A 24,626-nucleotide genomic window follows, 5' to 3' on the forward strand; every position below is an offset into this window, starting at 1 on the left:
AAGGTCATGCACATGCAAACAGCAATCACGAACAATTTAGAGTGCACTGTGAGGTTAACTTATTTGTATTGTATAGAATTGTATGCTTTTGATTGCAAATGCCCATGAATAAAGTCATTGAACCCTCGTGATGCGGACATTTGCGGGCCCCGAATCGAGGGGCCAGTGGCCCTTAATGAAGCATTGCGGATGAAGCATGAAATCGCGTTCCTCCCGCCATCACTCACGGGATTTGTTGGTTTCGCCACTCAGTGGATGTCACGAGTCACGCCCTTTTGACTGCCACCCCCCTTACAGTTTCCCACTAATAAGGGCCCTCGCTCGTCCTTGTCACCGGCACTTGGCAGGAGTCTCCGAGGCGGAGGTCATTCTCATCCAGTCATTCTCCACCTCATCCTCATCCTCGGCTCTTGTCAGAACTATAGGGGTGGGGGGGTGTTTGCTCAACGACAGTGTTCCTGGAAAAGTTCTCAATGGTTTTATAACCAAAACCAGCTGCTGAGTGAATGTGTGCGTGTGAGCTACAGAGGAGGGGGGGATGTGAGTGAATGCGCGTGCGTCCGTCTGTGTGTGTGTGTGTTAGCGTGTGTGTGTGTGTGTAACTTCCCTTTCCAGAGAGAGAGAGAGAGTTAGAGTTTGACTTTTTTTTTTAAAAGTCATGAACGTGGAGACCTGCAGCCCTTACAGCGACATGACCTCCAAGGATGCATTTTATAGTTTTTGTGCAGCACAAACTCGGGAGCAGCAGACAGAGCGCTTCAGGAGCGTCCCATCCCCTGACGCCAAATACGGCCCCACCGCCTACGTGCAAGCGCACAAAGGTCACGCGTACGGAGACAAGCCGCGGAGCCCCTTCCAACAGGAGTGCCACTCATTGGACGCCATCTCGGCAGCCGGTCAAGCTGCTTTCAGCAAATTCCACCTCTACGCGCACAGGTCTTCTTGCAAAACGCCTCCAGAGGAAAGCGAGGGGCAAAGCGCGGAGATCATTTCCTGCTATGGTGAGTGAGCGGGCCTCTGTTAGGTTCTATTAGGCCATAAAAAAGGCTTTGCCAACTTTTATTATTTTAGCCTCTAGATCACGTGTCGCCTTAATCGAATGAGCGTTCTTTAATATGCGCTACAATGTCTTCGAATAAGGAATCCGATGTGCATGTGAATGTTTTGGGGTGTCATCCTAATTTCCCCCAATTTGATTTAATTGCAACCTAATAAAAAGAGGGAGATTAAAACTTTAGTTGTCAAGAAAAATGCCAATAAAAGGGAATCGAAAATGTTCACGAGGATTTCATCGCAGAAGGTATTTAATAAAAATGTGATGCTCATTCGGGGTAAATCACGCCACTGCGGATATTGCGGATGAGTAGGATAAAATTGGGTTGCTTTCCGCTGCATTATGTATTTATTAAAATGTGTTATAATTGTAACAAGCTGTCACGTATAGTGGGGATGCGGCCTTTTACGTCTACATTGATTGGGTGCTCACTTTCCTCATTGATATTTTGTTTCCAATCAAGAACTTGAAATACTAAATATGCACATTAAAATCCAAAATATTTGAAACAAGTGTATGAATTTCAATTCTTAGGGATAACGCTCTCATTATTGTTGCATTTGTCAAACTGTGAATGGGATTCTCTCCATGCACTTGTGAATGAGGCCTTAAAATAATTCAACTAAATCAAATAGTAACATGGTTATATATTTTTATTTTTCTAACCCACATGAGAAAAAATTCAGGTTTGATTTATTAATACATAAAAACAGTCACACTGCAATAACTGCAGCATTTGACTACAGTTTCAACTTTGCATGAATGTTGAAAAGAGTCATAAAAAACACAACAATGAATCCGTGTTTAATAGAATTTCAGTGACATTTTGAAGTGCAGAATTAAAGTCCAACGTTAATGAGATGAATTCTGCCACTGTTTCATTACACCTCATTAATACATTTGATTGAATATATTTATTGGGCCTCATTAAGCATGAACAAACTCTGGCGAAATTGTTAAACTTAACCTTTCCTGAAACATTTAGGTTACACAATCTGCAGGATTTACAATAGGAAACCTCATAAAAACAAGATGGTTTCGCTGTAAAATGTTCACCTTCCCCCTGGCTTACGATTCTTTACAGATGAGCTTTCCAAGAAGAAAAAAAAAGTGACGAAAGCTCAACTGCACTAAGACATGTTTGGCCTGGGGGGTAAAAAAATATATATATTTGTATATATCCATGTAAATACTGTTTTCCAACTCCAGTTTACCTGCCATTACTGCATGGCATCCTATCGCGTTTGCAGAACAGGATTTAAAAAAGAAAAACAGAGTTCAAAAGGCACTTTGCTTTTATGTGTGAGCAGTAAAAAAATAAGGGTAAAAGTCGTGCACGGAGGAGTCTCGGGGGAAGATTGCCCGTAAAGCGGCCTCCGAACTCGCTCCACATCTTTGTGCTCCTCCAGAGACGACGCGTTTGCGCGTTTGATGTGTCCGCGGGTGACCTTTAGCTTCCTGTCTCATCTGTTTGGGGTCGAGTGCTTCCCCCGCATGCACACGCCATCCATTTCAGGCCCTCTAATGTCATCGCGCAGTAACACTCTCGGCCTCCACTTTGACACTGGATGGAAAGACTTTCACCATTTAAAGGAGTACATATTCATCTTATTATTTTAACTTCATGCCATTTTGCCGCCACATCATATTTCTGTACTTGGTTTGAAAGTGTGGCCTTGGCCACTAAAAGCGTCATATTGAAATATTTGGTCACCAGGTCTAAATCATAATGGGTTTTTTTCTCATTATTAATCATTATTGTATTTTTTTCCATAATTTCGTACTATTTTTTATGAATGCATAATTTATAAATTCAATAAAATGTTAACAAAATCAACATTTATAAAAGTAAAAGGAACAAAACAGATATGCACTGTTTTATTATTATTAAGTCATAGTATTTAAATGAGTGCCTTATAAATTCCCATGTTGTTAGGTTGAAGCAGGCCTTAAAGAGCGTTGTTTTTGTAATATTATGATTCATAATGATTTCATTTCATTTATTATTTTAATATTTTAATGAATAAATAAAATGAGAAATCAATCAAATGTTAATAAAATAATCATGAAATTAGGAAATAAAACACTGGTTCAGCCCCCGATAACAATCTTAAGTTGATTTACAAAAATTTGTTAACCACGAAAGCAAGAATTATATTCAACACTAATAGTATACATGCAAAGAATGATATTTAACACTATCTGCCATTGACAACGACGGGTGCCCAATTTATTTAAACTGGGATGGCTGGCTGTGAACGCTAATGTTTCAGTCCCACTGACTTGCGCTAAACGTCCGCTCCATTTGGATGAGTAGAGTCTGGTAGCCTAACATCTAACAGCATCAGTGGCAGCCAATGAGTTAAATGAGTGCCCTATGAAGGGTTAAACTGGTATGACCGGCGGCCCACGGGCGTCTGAACTGATTGGTTGGAGCAGACCTTAATGGGAACCAGCCCCACAGCCCAGACAACTGAGCCCCACTTTTAGTATATGTCCGTGACGTGAGTGGAGGTGACAAGGACTCAGGATCGTTTTACCATTTAGTTTCAGCTTTGGCAGGCCAATTTGCATTAGGGCTGCCTTTGCATGGCCCGGTGAGAGCAGCGGGGCAAGAAGCAGTCCAGAACTTCCTCTCCTCACTTTACTGTCACTTCACATCTGAAGATCATATTGGTTGAAAAGGGGAAAAACAGCGTCATTATTGTGTCCGATCTGAACGTTTCTAACCTGATTTGCGTTTTTACAACTCATTAAATGCCTTTGACGTTGCTAGACGTCCAATCCATCGTCGGTGGCACTGAAACATGAGCATTCACAGCCAGTCCTCCCAATTTAAATGAATTAGATATCTGTCGTTGTGAATGGCAGGCAATGAGTGCAGCAAAATGAAGTTATATAAATCAATAAATTTGTAATGAGCGTGTTTCTATTCATTTTAAATTTTGTTTTGTTTCATTTATAATTTATTGTATTCGGAAAAACATGGGCATATTTTGGGCCACGCTTGTAGACAAAATGTTAGTCTTGTGGCCTACATGACCCAAAATGTGACGTCTGAGTACGTGAACACCAAATCTTAATGGTTACTTCTTTTATTCATTTTTTAATTGACCAAAACTATTCTCTTTCAGTGTTAAAGCTTCAAGTATAGGATATGAGATTGGTTGTTTGAGGTCTTCCCGGTGTTATTTCTTCTCTTCCCGGTGTTATTACTTCATTTGCAGTGAAAACATTCTGCATCACCACACTACTTATACGCAATTTTAACCACTCGTATGTTTAACATTTTAACTCGTTTTGTAGTGTGGGGATCAGCAGAATGCTGTGACACATGTAATTACATTACATTTTTTAAAAATCATTATTTTGAGTGGTTTTAACTCTTTACCAATGAGAGAACCAGAACACAACAGAGAAGTAGAACAATAGGTTTAATAATTATATAAAATAATATAAAAATAATAAAAATACTTGGATTGAAATGAAGAAAAGTAAACCAGTCTGAATGTTAGTAAAATTGTGGAGTGTGTCACTCGAGGGTGTGCCACCTTTGGAATGGTTGTGTGTGTGTGTGTGTGTGTGTGCGTGTGTGTGTAGAGACCAGGGGTGGCCATTAGATAGATTGCGACCGGTAGATCGCCAAGGTACTATTGGTAGATCGCACGACAATAACATTTTGATCCCTCCCCTCTGTTGGTATCCTTTGCTGGACTCTTATGAGTTTTGGCATGAGTGGATTTTCACCCCCGTTCCCTGCCGCTCCCATACATGTTGATAGAGTCTAATGCAAGGTATATCAACATAAATAATTGCTGAGCTTTGTCGGTGGCCTGTAAAAAAATACAAAATAAAAAAAGGTAGATCATGGAAGCTTAACTCCTTGAAAAGTAGATCTTGGAGGAAAAAAGTTTGAACACCCCTGATATAGACAGTCTTCAAAGGGTGCTATGACATCTATGTAAATGTGCATTAAATGGTAGCTCATGGAAAATTGCCGGCTAGGAACACACCGGCAGGGAAATATTGCAGTCAAATCTCAAAGGAGCATTAATGTTCATTTTGTGACAACCTGTGTACCCTCCAATAGAGAGAAGTCCAAACAAATTACAGCCAGAAATAATGTCATTCAATTTTGTTGGCGTTAATAGAAAAAAACTGTCCGCAGTGTTTGGATGAATTAACGCAGATCATGTTGCTCAGGAGCTTTCGCAGCAAACTCTTTATGATGTGCAGAAAACTAATGTTCCCGCAACCTTCCCACTCAGATGGAATGTTCTCTCCCCAATCAAACCACACAAAAACACAAGATGAAGGATGTTCGTCTTTTCTTCGGTGGGCGAGGGAAGCATTTGGATGAGGGACAAGCGTGAGGGGTGGCTGTGCGAAGAAGGAAAAGTGTTTGAGATGTGATTTATAAGTCTTGGACATCATGGATTCTTTTCACAGTCTATAAACGTTACACAGCCTGCTGAGATAGATCATCTGTGCTCAGTCAGCAGAGCTGCAGTTCAAAGTGAAAATCTCTCACATTGAGGGGGGAAAATGAGCTTTGTGCTGATGTTTGCTGATCTTCTGTCTCTGAGACACTGGGGCTATTTCCGGATTTCGAGACGGCTGCAAAATCATAACTCTGAATGAAGGGGAGCGTGCACCGCGTTATCACAATATGTTTTGCATCACACCAGTGCTATTTGTATTCTGCTGATATTCCCAGAGTGCAACAGTAGAGTAAAATAGAGAACTAATTCTTCAGTTGCACCCTGAAAGACAACTGTCTATCTCTCAGAGCCAAGCAGGACACCATCGGAAAGTCTGTTTTTAGACTATAAAACAATCAAACACAAAGTTTTCCAAAAAATGTTGCCACTTATCTTTCATAGTTTAAATTTGGGTATCATACAGTTTATTTCACCCCAGTGGGAATCCACAATTACGTACTAACCAGGGGTGTTCAAATGACGGCCTGTGGGCCAACCGTGACTTTCGGCCCAAGTTTTACTGGTGAAAATATCACTGAAGCCTGCACAAGAATCTTAAATTCTCACCATTAACATTTGATGGAGCTCATGACTTAAACAGCACCACTATTAGCCAAAAAATATGTTGAAATTAAAAAAAAATGATAATTATTTGTTACTTGTCAACGTAACCTTATATATTTTGGAATATCTGTATACCTTTGAAGTATTTTGTTTGTTGTAGCCCTCAACTCATTCACTTCCATTAACTATTATCAATGGCTTATCCATTTCAACTGTAACGTTGCTATTGAGGCATCATGTCTAACTGTTATTGACGATTCCATGGACATCCAATCCAATTTGAGGGGGGATTGGTGGTGGCAGTAAACGTCAAAAGTGTGAGAAAAAAAATATATATATATATACCTATATAAGTCGCACTTGAGTATGAGTGGTGAAACTCTGAAAAAAGTGCAAGTTATAGTCCCGAAAATAAGGTGTCTTGAAATTGTTGCAATAGTGTATAATTAATATGGTGTAAAAAAATAAAAACATAAAATATTGTGAGGCATAACGTCGTCCACTCAGAGCTACTGGAAGACGCACGCACGCCTGCATGTGCAGCTGGAAACTAAATCCTCACTTTACCGCCGTACTGGTCAGACTGGTCATGTGCAGGTGTCGGCTTAAGATGAACCAATCGTCTCGTAACAATTTATTGAAAAGGAACAATTGGACATTAGAAAACAGACAGTAATAAAAGTTTCCATGCGTAAGTTAGCTAGGCATTTTGTATTTTCTGGTTGTGCAAGGAGAACTTTTGACAAGGGGAATATTATCTCCTTTTTTGCCAAATTGCAAAATGAGCAGTCTTATATCAGTTTGTGGCCATTAGTCATAAATGCCAAAGTGCTCTGACTTTGTTCGGGCAGTGAATACTAGCAAGAGAAATATGATCATGTAGATGGAAATTTTAATAAAGATCCTTCAGGCAGAACTTAATGTTTTAGTTTTGGAAATGTAGTGTAATGCTGTTGCTGGGGGAACCCCAGAGGGAGTCGTGCCACCAAAACACAACAATGGAAGAAACATTTTAAACTTTTCATGCACGGATTATGATTTTATTCCCCTTACATGATTTTAATTGTACAGTAATATCAGACAAGGGTCTCAAACTTGTGGGCCAGGTGCCAATTGTGACCACCCGTGGGACAATATTTTGCAGCCCCCATTTCATTCATTCAATTGCACTACTTATTTTAGCTAAAATTAATGAAAGTGAATGAAGAATTCCTTTTGATTTTTTTTCTTTTATCAATTGAAAAAAAGCAAAGAAAGATAAATTCAAATAAATGTGGCCTTTGTGTTTTTAAGGAAATTTTAGTACTATTTATTATTTAGTTAGAGGGGCTCAAAGCAATCATTTGATTCAATAAAAGAAAAAAAGAAAAGCTAATAAAACATGAGCAAGAAAGTATATAGTAATTAGTTCTAAATAAAATATATATTTTTAAAAATCAACAAATTGTAATGAATCGAAAATAGAAGCTAGACAAATTCAAAGTAGTGTGCCCTACATTAACTATGTTTCCTTTTCCTTTTTAATAAGAATATAATAATAATATAGTAATAATAATAATAACAATAACAACAACAATAATAACAACAATAATAATAATAATAATAATAATAATAATAATAATCTCTTGTGACTTAAGGTTAGAAGACATCATTCCATCGCTTCCAGCTTCTTCCAGGTGAAATCGATTGGACATCTGTTGTCATCAATTAGTGTTTTCAATACCAACTTCCTTCTTTCAAAAACAACCACAACACATCATCGTCATCCACTTTACTATCCCTGAAAGGGTTACATCGGATCAAATAGCAGAAAGTACTTGATTAATTACGAATCAGTTAAGAAGCTTGACAAATCATTGACAAAAGGCAACCCACAAGACAAATAATCTGTTCCACGTATACATAGAAATCCCTTGTTTCTGTAGGATAACTGTAACTGTGTTTTCAGCTAAATGCTACCCAAAATTGTGGTTTGTTTCAAGTGTTGAAAGAGCCAGCCTCTCCATCTCGGATTTTAGTGAGCCAACATGCTTGTTGGTTATGGGTCAGTTGACGTGTGTGACCCAAAGCTGAGGGCCCACATGAATGTAAACCTTTCTGGATTGTCACTCTGAGGGTCCTGGATGGGTCATCTCAGTGGGTATTGCATGCATGCGGTTACACCAAAGAGTCCCCCGGCCCTCATTTAAGAGCACTGACACCACATTCAACTATCCCACACTTTCCTTTTAGACTAAGGAGTACGGAATTATCAATTTGATGGACTCTGGCAAACATGGTATTTTCATCCAGATTTATTATCACAGATTTGTCTGAGGTTTTCATGCGGCACTGACATTAAGTGAGTGTGTTTAGGTTCTCAGCGCCAGAAATAACATCAGCGTAGATTAAGGGTGACAGTCCAGGTGACGCTGCATGGAAAACATCTGATTCTTGAAATTTTCTTATTAAAAAAAAGCCATTTAATGCCATGTTCAAGTTTAGCCCTTGAGTGTTCTTCCTTACACTGCAAGCGCATCAATGAATGATCTATGGCACACCGTAGTGTATCTAGGCAATTACCCATCAATCACTTATATCGTATTTGCAGGCAGGAAAACTCATCAGCAATGGTATTAGTGCTGAGAGCCAATTCAATAAAAGACCAAGAAATGCATTTTGAGCACTTCAGAGTGGAAATGTTTGGACGGTGACAGTGGTGGTAAAGTTGGTGTGTTATTACATTTATAGGATTATTTTCCAGATTTATAAATGGCCATTTCTTTTGTTTCTACCAAGAGCTCGTGAAGTGCTCACCAGCAACACATGCCCCTTCTAATGTGGCAATAGAAAATAATGTTCACCTTTGATTTAACACTGCTAAGAGGTGTTTTACTTTAATGGATAATACATTTTTATAGTGGTTTATAGCTGCATTCCATAATGGTGAGACATTATTTCCCACAAAATGATTGCTCTCCGTGTGATCCAAGATGGTTCTGTACCCTCCCGAAAAACCTATTACCACATTAATAAAATGTACTTACCCAAAGTGAACATATTATAACTCTTGAAATACAGTAGCTTTTGTATTGGCCCTCATTAGAATTCCCAGGTTTTTTTTTCCTCTCCATAAAATCATGCATACTCTGTTCGTGGCTGAATAGTTTCTCACACACAAAACACATAGGTTACTCTAAATTGGTCATAAAATATTAAACGCAATCTCAAACTTTTCCCACCTGACACTTTCTTTTTTTACCCCAAAATTAAAACCTTACACTCGATGGTGTTAAAGCGAGGGTCTTGCATGTGGCTAATAAATGACAAACAATCGATAATGGATGACAGTAATTTTGAATTGAATGCTTTTTATTGTCATTAATACAAATATAATGAGATTTAAAGCTTCGCTGGGTCTATGGACTCAACAAAAACATACAAACAAACAAGCAAACAAACATAGATAATCAATATTGAATTGAAATGTGTGCTTTTATTGTCATCTATAGTCCTTATAGATCATAATTTATGGATGTTTTTTATAGCGCAACAACTGTCTTTTGGCTCTTCGCTAGTCCCCCTGCTTGTTATACAATATAAGGAATATACAATAATGATAAATAATCAATAAACAAGTAATAGATAAATAAGTAGTCAACATAATAAATAAGTAGTAGTCAAAATGGATTTGTAGTCTCATTTATAAGTGGTACAAAGTGGCTATAGTGGCTAGCAATAAGTCTTGATTAGGTCCTATGTGCAGAACTCGAGTTGAGTATGGTGACGGCTCTTCAGAAGAAACTGTCCTTGAGTCTGTTTGTCTTGGCTGTTATGGCCCTGTAGCACAAGCCAGGTCGGAATTCACCTCTGCCAATGGATAAAAATAAAAATGATTCACAAAGTCATCTGCTGTACTTTGCATGTCCAAAAAATGTTAAGTTATTTCAAAGTGTATCATTTCATCTCTGTCTTCTAGGTAAAGACGGCTCAAATCTGACGGATTCTGACCTGACCCCACTCTCCGACCATTCAACAATGGACTCCAGCTATCTGGCTGTGAAGGATCAAGGTGTCAACGTGACATCTGATAGGCCAGGGGGTGCCGATTTAGCCAATCCCCATGATAAGGGAGATGGAAGTGAGAGCAACAAGGGCAAGAAGAGACGCAATCGCACCACCTTCACTAGCTTCCAACTGGAGGAGCTGGAGAAGGTGTTTCAGAAGACACACTATCCAGACGTTTACGCCCGGGAGCAGCTGGCGCTCCGGACGGATCTGACTGAAGCACGGGTTCAGGTAATGCTGACGCCGTGCCATACACAGAATATTCTCTCCGTGAATTAAATTGGCGCTACAAACGACTGAATTGCATCACGTTCTGATTATGTTCATAAAATTTATGCAAAGTATTTAATTGCATACCGATGATCTTTTAATGAGACGACAACAATGCCAAACAATAATTCATTTCATAACCACAGAATTAAGTCATTTCATATAAACTACTTCCAGTAACTCTGGTGGGTTTTTGGCAGAGCTGACTACCATTTAGTAAATGTTTGACTTAAATAAAGGGCAACAAGGAAACAGAAAAACATTGGAGAAAAAAAATACTCCATGGTACAATGTTTTGTTCTATAGTGTTGTACATCTGCTTCTTGGTGGCTTTTAATTTTCAGATTCTGCAACTAGTCTTTTAGAAAACATTGACAATTTTGTTTTCCTTTTTACTACTAAATTACTGCATACTCTTTTAAATAAAAAATAATTGCTACCATGCTTTCACCAGACACTGCTTAACAAGCTTTGGGCCTATATTGTATGGGTGACAAAAAATTAAATTAAAAACAAACAAAAAATCTAAACATCTTCCCAAAAGCCAAAAAGTCATTTTTGTTTGTTTTTAGTATTTGTTCAAGCATGTTCATATTAACCCCACAGCCAGTGTAATTATGCCACATTTGTACATTAGCCATTAACGTCAATGCCATTTCATGTGGGCCGGACCATTTTAGATCTAATATCTAGATTTTTTTTTATTTTTCTAAATTAGATTAAAAGAACTGGATCAAAAGCCCTAAATATTCCGTTTTTATAGATCTAAAACAATGTTTATTTGAGCTTTTTTTTTCTTAGTAAATGTCTTTTAATCATGTTTTTTATAAGTGGAAAACGGAAAACATTTGTATATTTATTTTTAGATTTTACAAAATGCTTTTTGAACTAAAACTTTCTCGGGCCACACAAAATGATGCGACGGGCCAGATTTGGCCCCCGGGCCGCCACTTTGACACCTGTGGCCTAGCTCATATGCTAACGCTTTACCCAGTTTTCCCTTCTTTTAAAAGAGCCAACATCTTAGATGCTCATTTCCATGTTTATAAAACTTAAAGTCCTGGCTTACCGTATTTTCTCACATATAAGCCCTATTTCTAACAAAAAAATGATGACTGAATCAAGGGTACGGCTTGTATGCGCACAAGTCTTGCTATACTCTTTTTCACCAGTAGATGTTGGCAAAGTAACGTACTATTTGTTAGTTATTTTCTGTTTTGCAATGAGAAAAAACAACCATTACCGGATGAATTAATTGCTTATGATATTGACCCTCATAATGTGCTTTTGATTCATACAGTATCTCAGAAATACCATGTGCGATGAGGCAATCTTTATTTTTCCACTACTATTCATTAGTTGATAATTCCCTGTGTGGATATTTATGAAAACAGTAAGGGAATGAGCATTTTTTGTTGCCCTATTTTGAGATCAACACTGACATCTTGATTGAGTATGCTTTACACACATTTTCCTATGCCAGTTCACATGTGCTGTGCAATATTGTAGCATTGCTGTACAGGTGTTCAGAACATTCTTGGTTACAAACTCATTACAATATGCACCTTTGACCTCACAATGTACATTTCGGTTTTAAATTACATCTTGCAAGCACGCAAGTATACTAAATATTCTTACTTCACTTTTGGCTTCTGTCATCAGTGATCCACACTTAAAATCATGTTTCAAACCTTTTGTGAAAAAGTCCTGCCATTTTCTTCTGCACTGATTCCTGTTGATCCTCTAAATGTACTAATACATGTTCCAAAGGAATAGATGGGATGTACATTATATAAAAAATCAAGGGCTTGGTGGGAAATGCAGTAAGAAATGTGCCGAAAGTGGTGTCGATTAATTGTTTTGGTATCCTTCACAATGTAAATGAGAAAACATGCATATGGTAATACTTGGCGGTATCCGGCTTTGTTAAAAACACCAGCTCGTGGGTCCTTCATCAACATCTGCAGCCCTGCACAGATAACGTCACTCAGAGAAAAACACAAGACAATTTATCTGGTAATGCGGGAGTAGGGGAGGTCAGGGGGGCCTGAGGGCCGGGGGCTTGGGCTGACGGTTTGAGTTGAGTTGCCTGGGCCTCACATGCTGTGTTTTTAGAAAGCGCACTTTCATCATCAGCTTACAAGGAGATGAGCTCAACTGTGCTGTGTTTCGATGGGGGTCAGCGGCACGTACGTAAACATCCTTTCCTTGAATGCCAAGTTGGGTCTCTACCTCGCCAAATCCTGAGAATAAAACATGCAGTCACCATTTGGAGCAATTGACATACAATCTAGTGGTGGTGCTGTAATGCATTCCGGTGCATTTGAATTCTATTCCATGACTTCCCTGTAGTGGATGTGCACATCTGTGTGTGTGCGTGCGTGCTACAGACAACCTAAGCCGTTGGATTTTCCATGTTTTTCTTTCATTAACATCCTGTTCAGACAAGAATGTGTCCCCGCTGTGGTCCCCCCCGGGTAGAGGTGTGAAACAAAAGCCTGGCGCAGGGTAGCTATTGATATTTCAGCTTATATCTGGCATATGCAAAGACAATGCTCTGCTAGCCGATGGGAGGAGGCCATATTTGATTTCAGCTACACGTTGGCCGCCCGCCCGTGGCACGAGATAAGAGTAAGATCAGAACCAATCTCGGAGGAGTCGAACTGCAAGACTGCAACACAGGAAATGTGTGCAGCCGCAGGGTTGTAACTCAGCCCAGAGGCTGCGAAGGTCGCGCAGAGGCTCACGCCAGCGTTGAAGCGAGCGCCTCAGTCGGCCGCGGCTTTTACGGCCTTCGGTTCTCCCAGCGGCCCTCTTAAACATTTGTGGCCAAAAGATGAAAGAGCAGAGGAACCCCGCCGAAAAGCTCCGTGCCTCATTCACGACATTCACATGCCAAAGGACCCGCAGCTCATGAATGGAGAGTCTTAAGCGGGAAACTTTGTGGTATTGGTTTGCGCACTAAAGCTTGAAAAACAATTGTTAAACTTTCTTTGACAAAACGCGTTAAACACAACTGGAAGGGGGCCGACCTGCAAAGTAGAACATCAAGGAGGATAGAGCTGGAAGCTCTCTGCTTTTTCGGTCTCCCGATTTCAAAGGGACTAAGTGAGTTCAGATCGGAGTCATATGGGGTGCCTATTCATGGAAGTGCCCTGGATCAAAGGTCAAAGGTTACAACAACATCAAGTCTCTCAGATTCTCTATCACGTCAGTCTGGGAAGCTCAGAGAGCAGGAAAAATCCCATTTATAGGAGCGAGTCTTTGACTTTGCATTCATTTTTGCTTTTCCCTTTATCCTGGTCAGCAGTGCTTGCGTTTATCACAGCTGACAACATCCTGAACCGGTCTTTCATTTTTATTAATAATAGAATAGACGTTCCTGTTCTTTTTCTGAAATTTGACCTACAATATCTTGTTTTTGACAATCATAAAAAATGACATTTCAAATACTTCCCAAAACTGATATATGGTTGGCAAGTTTGCCTTCCAGGTCTTGGCATCCTTACAAGCCGGTCTGGCCCTGTGGAATTGGGATGTTCTTCCTGTGTCTGCATGATTTTTCTGCAGACAATTTCACTCTTCAAAAACTTTCATATACAGTTGTACCTCTACTTTTTTTTATTAATCAATTGGTTACAGATTTTTTTCATAACTTGGATTTTTCGTAAGTAGAGCAGTACTTTATATGTAAATTCTTTCATTTGTTCCACGGTCCTAAAAAAAAAACTACCAGCTAAACCCTATAAAAATGTCCCCCTTTTGTATGAACTATGTGAGAGACAGACAAAAATGAAAGAAAATGATTTATTAATGTATTAAAATGAATAAAAAATCTGCACAAACATGTTCTACTCATGCAGTAGTACAGTATGTACAGTAAGGAGGAATCCAACGTTAACACTCGAACACATCTAAAGAGTTTCAAATTAAGAATTCAAAACAACCTAGCTTTAACAGAGCTACCAAATACTAAGAATCGTCCGTAGTTTACAACGCCAGTTACGAAATCCGCATTTTCTATGAAAACTACGAAAATAAAAAAAATCAAGCAATGTCTGACACGATCGGTGTTTCGAAACGTTACGTTTGCTTTTGATAAATAACTTTTTCAGTTAAAATTTGCAGATTGAGGATGGCACAAATCAATGTGACATCCGTTTAGGTCACATGGATGTAGTTTGAATAGATTTTTGAAGCAGCATAGACGTACCGTAGCCATGGCGAAGACGAGAGAACTGTGATACTGATATTATGCCATCGGAAAAAAATACAACGAACTGCAGCCTGCAAAAGTTCAAGACGGAATACAGTATTATATATCCGTGTTTGGCGCCATCAACCGAAGGAGATTTTTTTGCATACTGTAAGTATTGCAACATGAAAACTGTTGCTTTGCGTGACAAAGACTTGTTGGAAGTGAAAGTGGATTATGAGAAGATTAGTACATTTTATTTGAGAAAAATGATGAAGGACTTTGTATTGGTGAGAATGTTCTTTAGTACATGAAAGAGCAAGAAATGCCTGAAAAAAGTGACTGCCATCTACACAAGTGTGAGAAAGTTTTCTGAAACTGCAGTGAAATATGTAGAAGACAAATTTCCAATGAAGGACGTATTGCTCAAACATGCTGTAGTTGATCTCAACATCATTAAAAAAAAGTGGCCAAGCGTGCAACTGAGAAATGTAATAGAAGTAAGAAAATTGATTACATTTGCATGTGGTATAAAATTTGTAGGTCTTTCATTATTCATTTTTGTTATTGAAAATGTTGATTACCACAAATATTTTGACATGATGGCATTCACACACATTTTGTGTAATAAAGTTCTCAATAATCATGTTAAAATTATTCAAAAAACGACTTTAAAAACGAGAAAAAATCTCCCAAAATCTGAATTCTCTTTACCCATTCTGAAATACAATTTTCGGTGTTTGGCAGCACTGCATTAAATAGAAGTCAAAAGGACTAAGAGTCTCTCCATCTTATTGTTCAGTTCAGAGAGGCCATGCCAAGGAGTCGTTGCTTTTGTTGCTTTGTTCTGCTTCAGTAGCGTAGCAATGCTAGTAGGTGGGTTATGGTGGCTGTATTGCCTTGAGTTTTGGGGAATTTCATAACTTGGATCTTCTTTTTGAATGTTGGGACGCTCATTTTCATATCAAGGGGTTTCGTAACGGGAGGCATTCGTAAGTAGAGGTACGACTGTATCAGGGCTACAAATTGCTCAGAGGTTTGAATGCGAGTGTAAGGAATACACAATGGTGTATACTGCTCTCAAATCATTGTGTAATCACTGTGGAACGTAGTTTATGTTGTCCGTCACCACAGCGTTGAACTAATTTTTGAATAAGGAAACAAAAATTAATCTCAAATATAAACTTAACGGGATACCGTCAAAGTTCAATCACGTCAAGTTTATGGATTTATCTATTCTTGAGAAAAAAAAGACAATCATAACAAATTGTTTTTTTAATGTTCAGACATGAACACAATCATGATTGGAATGTTTACTTCACACTTATGTTTTTACAAAAGTACATGCATGCATCAACAAAATAGTAAGCAACCCGTGGAGAATATATTGACTAATTATCCACCTGAAAATGTAGTTATAAACAACTGTCAAGACCTAAAAATAAAAACCTTTTTTGTGTTGCTCAGTGTATTTTTTACTCAGGATGTTCAAGTAGACAAACATTATTTTACTAGCTTAAAATGCTCTGTTATAAACGACTATTCACAAAAACATAATTTCAGGTTGTAAAGAACCAAAAATACTTAATAGCTAAAATTTCAGATGTGATCATATTTACTAGAATCAAAAGCTATTTAAATTGGAAACATCTTAAAAGGTCAAGTCGATTTAATATAGGGCCGTAATTTTATTTTTAATTGATATATTTGAATGAATGAAAAATATATGGCGTTCCTGACTTTTAATAATCTTTGCTATGGTACTAAATGAAGAACAGTTTTCAATGTAATACAATTCATCATTTTGCCTAATAATACACAACTTCAGGTTACATAGTATCGACCCGCATCATGGAAAAAAGCTTGTTTGTTTGCGACCCCCTTTCTTGTCAAATGACCAAGCATGTTAAGAGAACTTTCAACATTTTCACACAAAATGTCAATAATTGTGGGAGGCACATCCAAACATAAATTGTAGGAGGCTATACTTTTTTTTTCATTTTCTGAACCTGTAATTCAAGCGAAAACTAAATTGAAAGTTCAATGCATGGTAGAATATGGAGTCTGATATTAGAATGTAATTTCACCTATTAAGATGTATTTTTAAGGGTTTTTTAGCTTAACTTCTGAGAATTCAACAAATAATTATTTCACATCTTATAGAATGTCTTGAAACTGTGTTGAATGTAACTGGAACTGTGCATTTATACTGTACGTTTCATGTATTTATTAATTTTTAATCATATATATTTCTTAAACATTAGATTTTTTTCTCCAACACTTTCATTTACTATTTAGGACAGGGGTGTCAGACTCGGGTTGGTTCGCGGGCCGCGTTAACGTCAACTCGATTTCATGTGGGCCAGATCATTTTAGATATAATATTTAGATTTTTTTAATAAATTGATTAAAAGAACTAGATTAAAAGCCCTTAACATTCAGTTTTTTATAGATATAAAACAATGTTTATTTTAGCTTTTTTTAAAATATATTTTTAGATTTTACAAAATTATTTTTGAACTAAAAACACAAAAAAACTGGATTAAAAAATTACAATTATTTATTTCAAAGGGGAAAAAAATCAGGAAATGTAATATACATCCATACTCTTCATTTTAATTTGATCCTAAAACAGAAAGTCGGCACTCATGATTTACTTTCCCGGGCCACACAAAATGATGCGGCGGGACAGATTTGGCCCCCGGGCCGCCACTTTGACACATGTGATTCAGGGAAAATCTGAGAAAAATGCGCACGATCATTTGGAACGGTCTGAAGACTTTTTACTCTCTGGCGATGCCAAAGCAAGTTGAACAATTTGTCTTTATCAATCTAAATGTTTTCATACACACAACTTGTCTAATGATGTGACGCTAGGATTTGGGGTTAAAACATCACAAAAGCAAATTTAATGAAGCCCAAGACCGGTCCGAAGTGTTTCCACGGTAATAACGGTGCGTTGAGGGTGTTGGAAAACTGAAGCCAGGCTCGGCTTCAGATTTCTTTTAGCCGACGTGAGTGACAGCGTAGGCGGGTTATCAATCCTCCGAGCTGCTCTTACACTTCAAAGTGTTCCTGGTCCCGTACAGCTCTCCTGCTGGGACCAGTTTGGCATTTCTCCGCTCGGCCGCTGTCTCCAGCCGGAGCATTAAAAAAAAGCCTCATTGAAAAACCGGCAGCTACTTAAGCTGTCAGGGTCTTTACCAATTACTGTCACGACACAGTGTGCGCAACATGCAAATACATTCTCCCTTCATAATAGCCAACAGATTGCACCAGACTGGGGAGTTCTTTGAGGGAAATGAATCATCTTGCATTTGGGGAAAAAGGTAGGAACTGATTCTGGAAGGGTTAAAGTTACACTGTAGTCTTGTTACTTTTGAAGGCCGCGTCAGAAAGAGCAGAGGACGACATCTGTTGCGCTTCTGTAATTTATGCAGCGACGGTATCTGAACACCGGCAGCTTCAGGCTACAGGAAATTAAAAAGGAAAATGCAAACAAAGCTGGGGCGCAATCCCATCTCACGTTTCAATTTTCCCATTATTGCCTCCTAATCTTAGCACGCCGTACATGCGATGAAACTCAAGACGGCCACATGAGGCCAGACACTTTGTGCGCTAATCAATCCACTGCTGGGACCGGCGTCACGCCTTCGGCCGGTGTGATGTCACTCCACACAATGATGCTTTCATTACACAGCACTTTTAAGTCCAAACGTCAAATATGATTAAAGGAAACATGAGGCACTCGGCTCTTGTCACTTTGCAAATAAGCAAAGGTGAACTGAGTGAGAGAGATCTGTTTACATTTTGTTGTGGAAGGGAAGGCTTTTTAAAGTACCCCTGTTAAAGCGCTTTTTCTCTCAAGCAAATGCTTGTCTGGCACAACCGTTGGGCTCCAAGCTTTTAAAAATAACATTCATATTCTATGACTAAATTGTTGCATTGTACTCTAAAATGCCAAAGTCTTAAACTGAAAAAAAAAAGGCAATGGCTCCGTAGCCGGTAACCGGTTAAATAGTCCCAGGTGCTATTTAGCCGGTAACCGGTCAAATAGCCTATACGGCCCCATATGGCTATTTAGCTGGTAAGAATTCTGTGTGGGGTAAATAGTAAGAAACTACATTTTATAAGGTTTATTTCCTTAATGTGATAATTGATAAGGACCTTTATATAAAGATAACTAGGCCTACTCAACTTTTATGGCATACATTTATTAACAAAAGCACACATAAACATTAATGGTAATAGTATTATGTTATCTCACAGATGTCTACATAGTCCATTGACACCAACAGGTAGTCTACATGAAAGTAACACCTATAGGTGTTAGTACAGTGTGAGTAGAAACAGCTATAGGCAAAGTCAAGACATTTTGGGAATTGAAATTTGGCAATAATTTCAATAATTCTAAACAAATACTCACAATATTTGGCAGTTATTATTTATTTTATAAGTGGTAAACTTCCCACCAAATTTGATAAAGATCAGATGGACAGTTATTTTTTTTCCCTGTTCACCCAATTAGCATGCAATTGATAGATTTTAACATTAGGTGAATAGGGATTTAATGACTATTATTTAACATTGAGTGAATAGGGGATTTTCTAAACCATTCAACCAATTTGATGTGTTATTGCCACTTATAAAATAAACAATAACTGCCAATTATTATGAGTATTGCTTTAGAAATGGGAGAAATATTGCCTATAGTCTACATTAAAGTAGTATCCCTGTGTTTTGATGACTCAAAGACAAATCAGAGCAATATTAATATATTGCTGAGATAGTGTACTGTTATTTGATAAAAGTTGTGAAAATATGAAAGGAGGGTAAGGGTTTACTATATAAATAAATAAGATATTCTGTCAATCCGGCTAAATAGCCATATGGGGCCATATAGGCTATTTGGCCGGTTACCGGCTAAATAGCCCCTGGGACTATTTGACCAGTTACCGGCTACGGAGCCAATGCCCCCCCCCCAAAAAAAAACTGAATAACTGCTTTCCAGCGTTTTTCTTCATCTGCTTATGGGCTCGAGGTCTCCTACAGTCAATGGCAACCGATGAATCCATAGCCAAAATGACGCATGGGCGCTGTTGTGAACACACATGGGTTCTGTTTGCAGGTATGGTTCCAGAACCGGCGGGCCAAATGGAGAAAGAGGGAGCGTTTTGGCCAGATGCAGCAGGTTCGAACGCACTTCTCCACGGCTTACGAGTTGCCTCTGCTGACACGCCCCGAGAGTTATGCGCAGGTACTTCACAATATCAGATTTATTTACCTACATGTAATCTGTTCAATTCAAGAAATCAAGAAAAGAGAAGATTGCATCCAAAAAAATCTGGGGTTACAAAAATAGACTTGATTTTCCATCATTTTCAAATGTTAGTACTGTCTTTGAGGCTAATACTGTACTGTTTACTTCAAATGTTTTACTTTTTAATTATTAAAATACAACCAGAACAACAAATTGAAGACAAACTCTCTACAAATGCACCTCTTGAGTAATCATAACAGAATATTAATCGTGCAGGTCAAGTAGAATTAAGTCAAAAATTGCTCAAGAAAACAAGAGCCCTTAAAATATATATTATATGTCAGCGCAACCTATTAAATTATTCATTCATTTTCAACACCCCTAGATAACCATTCACACAATCACACCGCCACCGAGTGGGAATCAAAATCAAGTGAATGAACCACCCGTGCCCGTTTAATTATTTTCCAACGTAAAGAATAAAGTGAGAATATTCATTGATTTTCTGAACCGCTATCCATAGCTAACCATGGACAGCAACCAATGACGCTCACACTCACACTGAGGAGCCTACCATGCATGTTTATTGATTTATTACTTTTGAAGATTTGTTTTATAAATCTCTCGTGACCTCATATAGTTAAAATCTTTGGCTTCCATTAAGGGAAATAGGGGTCCAATCCATCTTAACTGGGATGGGCTCGAAGCGGTCGAAGGCTGATGCTCTCAATATCAATTTCCCTTAACTTTCACATAATAATCGGACATAGGCCATGTCGTCATTACCACAACACAAAAAAGCCTACTTGTCATCACACGCAGAAACTGCGTGTGACGAAATTGATGGTGCTTCTCCATAAGCTACGTTTAATCGGCAAAAGACCTAAATAAGTGTAAGTTACGGACTTGTAATTTGTCATTCCGCTGTTGTGGATACAGGTCGCTTACCTCTCGATTACATACAGGTCGCTTACCTCTCGATTACCGCACACTGTCTGCCACTTACCTTCCTTCAAGTCAGCTAGGAGGCGGCAGATCACCAACCAAACATCTATTCATATGCCGCAGAAGGGAATGTGTGTATGTTAGCGCGAGTTTAGATGTCTGATGGATGTGGGGAAAAAACTGTCCTTAAGCCTATTTGTCCGAGCTTTGTGGGACCTATAGCGTCTGCCAGAGGGCAGCAGCTGGTACAGATTGTGACCAGGGTGGTAAGGGTCCCCTATGATGTGCTTGGCTCTGCTGAGGTAACGCGGGCTGGCAATGTCATCAAGTGAGGGCAGAGAGCAGCCGACAATCCTCTGGGCAGTGTTAATCACTTTCTGCAGGACCTTTTTGTCTGCCGCCGTGCTTCCAGCGTACCATACTGTGATGCCGTACGCCAGGATGCTCTCTACAGTGGTTCTATAGAAGGTTCTCAGAAGATTGGAGCCCAAGTTGTTCTTCCTGAGCACCCTGAGGAAATGGAGTCGTGTCTGAGCCTTCTTCACCACTGCCGTGGTGTTTGTAGACCATGAGAGCTTGTCCGTTCCATTCTTTTCACTTCATTTTTTTTCTTTTAGATCCAGAACCCTTCCTGGATTAGCGGCAGCAGCGCAGCCTCGCCCGTGCCAGGCTGCGTGGTGCCCTGTGACACGGTGACGCCCTGCATGACCCCTCACCCCCACTCGGCCAGCGGGGTGTCCGAGTTCCTGGGAGTTCCCAGCCCCGGGTCTCACATGGGCCAGGCTCACATGGGCAGCCTGTTCGGAGGGTCTCCCGGCATGGCCGCGGGGCTCAACGCGTACGATCTCAACATGGACCCAGATCGCAAATCCTCCAGCATTGCTTCTCTGCGCATGAAGGCCAAAGAGCACAGCGCCGCCATATCTTGGGCCTCATGATGTGCGGATAGCTGCTGAAGGGGCTCGCTCGTATCGTCCCCCCACGTCTGAGCCGACCCGGCGCGGACTGAAGGCGCACAAATGTAAATCTCCAGGCAACAGTGACTACCTTTACGAAGGCTACAGGAAAATGCGAAAGATGAAGCAGTTTCGAAAGACGTTGTCCAGGCCGCCACGTATTCCGTGGAACTGGTAGAGTGCAGTACTGGTGATGCTTTACTCATTTCAAACTAATTCATGCACTTATTTGCTCAAATACAGGATGTTTTGTTTGTACAGTGCTTTACGTGAGTTCAGGTGCTTCTTTTTTATTCTTACTTTATTATTTAATGTTTTTGTTGTTTTTCTTTATGCTGGGTTTACTTTCAAATAGTTGACCGTCAAGCTAGTCAAATTTAATTTCCTGCAAATCAGCATGGTTTGAAACATTTTGAAACAATTACCCATGTGTATATTTCGGAGATTGTCATCTGTAAAACCATTCTGCTACGGCAAATGGCTTTTGAGTGGGAGCATTTTGTTTGTGGAGCCTCCATCTAAAACAAGGCCAGGTCTGTTTCAACAGGAACATGCACTCAGGTTTTAAGATCATCAATGCCAAGAAATGAAGTGCCTACTTGTCATACAAACTAACCATCATTGAGAACTCTACCCGTCTTTGAAAACAAACCCCTGGTCGAGATTGAAAAAAAAAAATGGCACCTGAATACTTTGTTATTTTCTTTCATAGACAAAACCGACATTTGGCAGTGCAACGTGAATGTCAGAAAAAAGCATTTGTACAATCATTTTTTTGTTTTCATACCAAAGAGAAGATGTCGTCGGAAAGAAGTATGCACAGATGGAGATTTGTTGCTCTCCCACAAAGAATCAGGTTCTTCCACAACGGACTTTTCCATGCATGCTTTTATGAAGCTTACCCTGTGCACTGGGCACTGTCTTGCTGTATATTATATGGAAAAAAATCAGCCCATCTCCTCCCTCTTAAACTGTCAGAACGATACCATTTTATAGCCAATGTCTTGGTAAGGGCTAATCTTTCATTAGGTGTGTCGATATACTTTGTTATATTTGTTTTGAATTTTTACTCTCAGTAAGTGGTCATGTTAGTGAATCAGAGCAGCTTTTACTAACAGTCGGCCTATTTCCTTTTTTACCTCCATCCAACAGGGATGCTTTTGTGTCCACTTTGGAAACTTTTTTTAAAATCTGTCTGATGGTTTAGGACAAAAAAAAGCAGATGACGTTTGCACTGCTCAATCACGAACCTTTCATCAGGTACATTACTTTCCATTGTTGGCAAACTTCAGTTAGCCTAACAAAGGATTTGGCGTTACCGGAGCATGACGCCGATACCTTGTCGAAGAGCTTTGGGCACAATAACCGTTGATAATCCTCCAAATAAGAACCACATTTTCGGTCCCTCTCAGCAGGTGAAAAGAAGTGTAGTGCAGGCTATAATCTGTCAGCAGAGCACATCACACTGGACTTGTCCAAATTACATCCAGCCCCCTCGGTCCAAATTCACAGCATATGCGGGACATAATCTGAACTGTATAGTCCATATATCAAAAGTGAGAGTATTGTTTTATGTGGACATGGGGGCCCCCTTTGCTCGCTGTTCCTTTGGGTGGAAGCTTTCTGCTGTGTTCCGGTGTTCTGGGAAAAGGACAGTGCACACAGCTGTGCTCAGGGGCTAAATGCAAAACAAACATGCCTCACACATGCTTCCCCCTCAGCTGTCATGTCTCTGCTTTCAAAGACGCCCCCCTCAAGTCGACGCTTTTCGCTTGGCCTTTTGCACAACGTGTCCAACGGTCCAAATCTGCAACCCCCGTCGCAGCTCTCCGGCTCAGGGTTGAGGCGCAGCCAAGTCAGGAAGGATTTTTAATTAACGCTGAGCCCCGGGGAGCCTGCAGGATTGTGTGTCAGAACAGACACACCCGACTGTTTTTGGGCTGCCCACAGACGGAGACTATGCAGACACGCACTTATGTTATTATGCATACTCGTGTTTGCAGTTGTGCTTTGTTCGTTTTGGATCAACACATCTCAGCTAATATCCTCCTTTTAGCCTACAAGATAGGCTGTGTATAGCCTCCATAAGGAACACGCAACATGAGCGGATGGGTCATGCCACGCCCTCGGTTGCTCTCCCTTTCTAATACTACTGAAGTCAGGCAATCAGTACAGGAGTATTTGTATTATGTGTTTTCATGTGTGCATGTTTTTTAATCAATTATTTGTTTTCTCCCTCTTCTATACTGTGTATGTAATTGTTATAGCTATAAGCTATCCTTGGAAGCAAGAGTATGACTTGTGTGCTGTTTTTTTTCCCCCTGTGTGATTAAAGTACAATAAGTTATTGCACCTTTTTCTTTAACATTTGTCCTGCAAGTTGAAAAATTGAACACAAGGTTAGAATGTTGATCAAGAATCTGCTTTGGCTATTTTCTAAAGTGGCGAGGAGACTGCTTGTGATCAGTATGTTATTGCATTACATCGACGAACTCCGGATATTCTCTCATCGTAAGATCATTTCAGTGCCTTTGAAGGGACATGAGTCATGAAATGAGAGCGCACAGCCCGCAATAGCGTAACGCTAAATGAAGATGGCAAAAATACAAACGGCAGTCTTTTGAACCGCTGACATTGAACAGAGGTGGATTAGGCAGCCTATACTTACAACAGGTGACAGGCCGGGAGGCGATTGCGGGGGACAATGTCATGCAGGCTGATTGGGACCTTCACAGATTCCAAGCAAAGGCGGATATAAAACCTAAATACAACTTGCGTCATCTTCCAACAATTACATTGCGCATCAATAAGTAAAACAAGACAGTAGCTCAGCAACAACGTTGTGATCCAACCC

At 39.5% G+C, this 24,626-nt stretch overlaps 1 protein-coding gene across 1 annotated transcript; it reads left to right on the forward strand.

Annotated features, from left to right (window-relative positions):
• The first annotated feature begins 658 nt into the window (after positions 1–658).
• Positions 659–24,124, forward strand: LOC144065171 (homeobox protein aristaless-like 4). The gene is made up of 4 exons (XM_077588014.1): positions 659–1,001; positions 10,058–10,377; positions 19,740–19,868; positions 21,434–24,124. Exons 1-4 carry the CDS (start codon positions 659–661, stop codon positions 21,752–21,754), a joined length of 1,113 nt encoding a protein of 370 aa, XP_077444140.1. The 3' UTR covers positions 21,755–24,124.
• Positions 24,125–24,626: the final 502 nt, after the last annotated feature.

The sequence above is a fragment of the Stigmatopora argus genome, chromosome 2 (genome assembly GCF_051989625.1).
Source record: "Stigmatopora argus isolate UIUO_Sarg chromosome 2, RoL_Sarg_1.0, whole genome shotgun sequence".
NCBI lineage: Eukaryota > Metazoa > Chordata > Actinopteri > Syngnathiformes > Syngnathidae > Stigmatopora > Stigmatopora argus.

What these genes read in the sequence shown, in the direction of transcription:
- LOC144065171 (XM_077588014.1), top strand. Translation starts at nt 659, where the DNA reads ATGAACGTGGAGACCTGCAGCCCTTACAGCGACATGACCTCCAAGGAT. An exon ending in GGAGATCATTTCCTGCTATG is followed by an intron (nt 1,002 to 10,057) that starts GTGAGTGAGCGG and finishes TCTGTCTTCTAG; the next exon opens with GTAAAGACGGCTCAAATCTG. An exon ending in TGACTGAAGCACGGGTTCAG is followed by an intron (nt 10,378 to 19,739) that starts GTAATGCTGACG and finishes TTCTGTTTGCAG; the next exon opens with GTATGGTTCCAGAACCGGCG.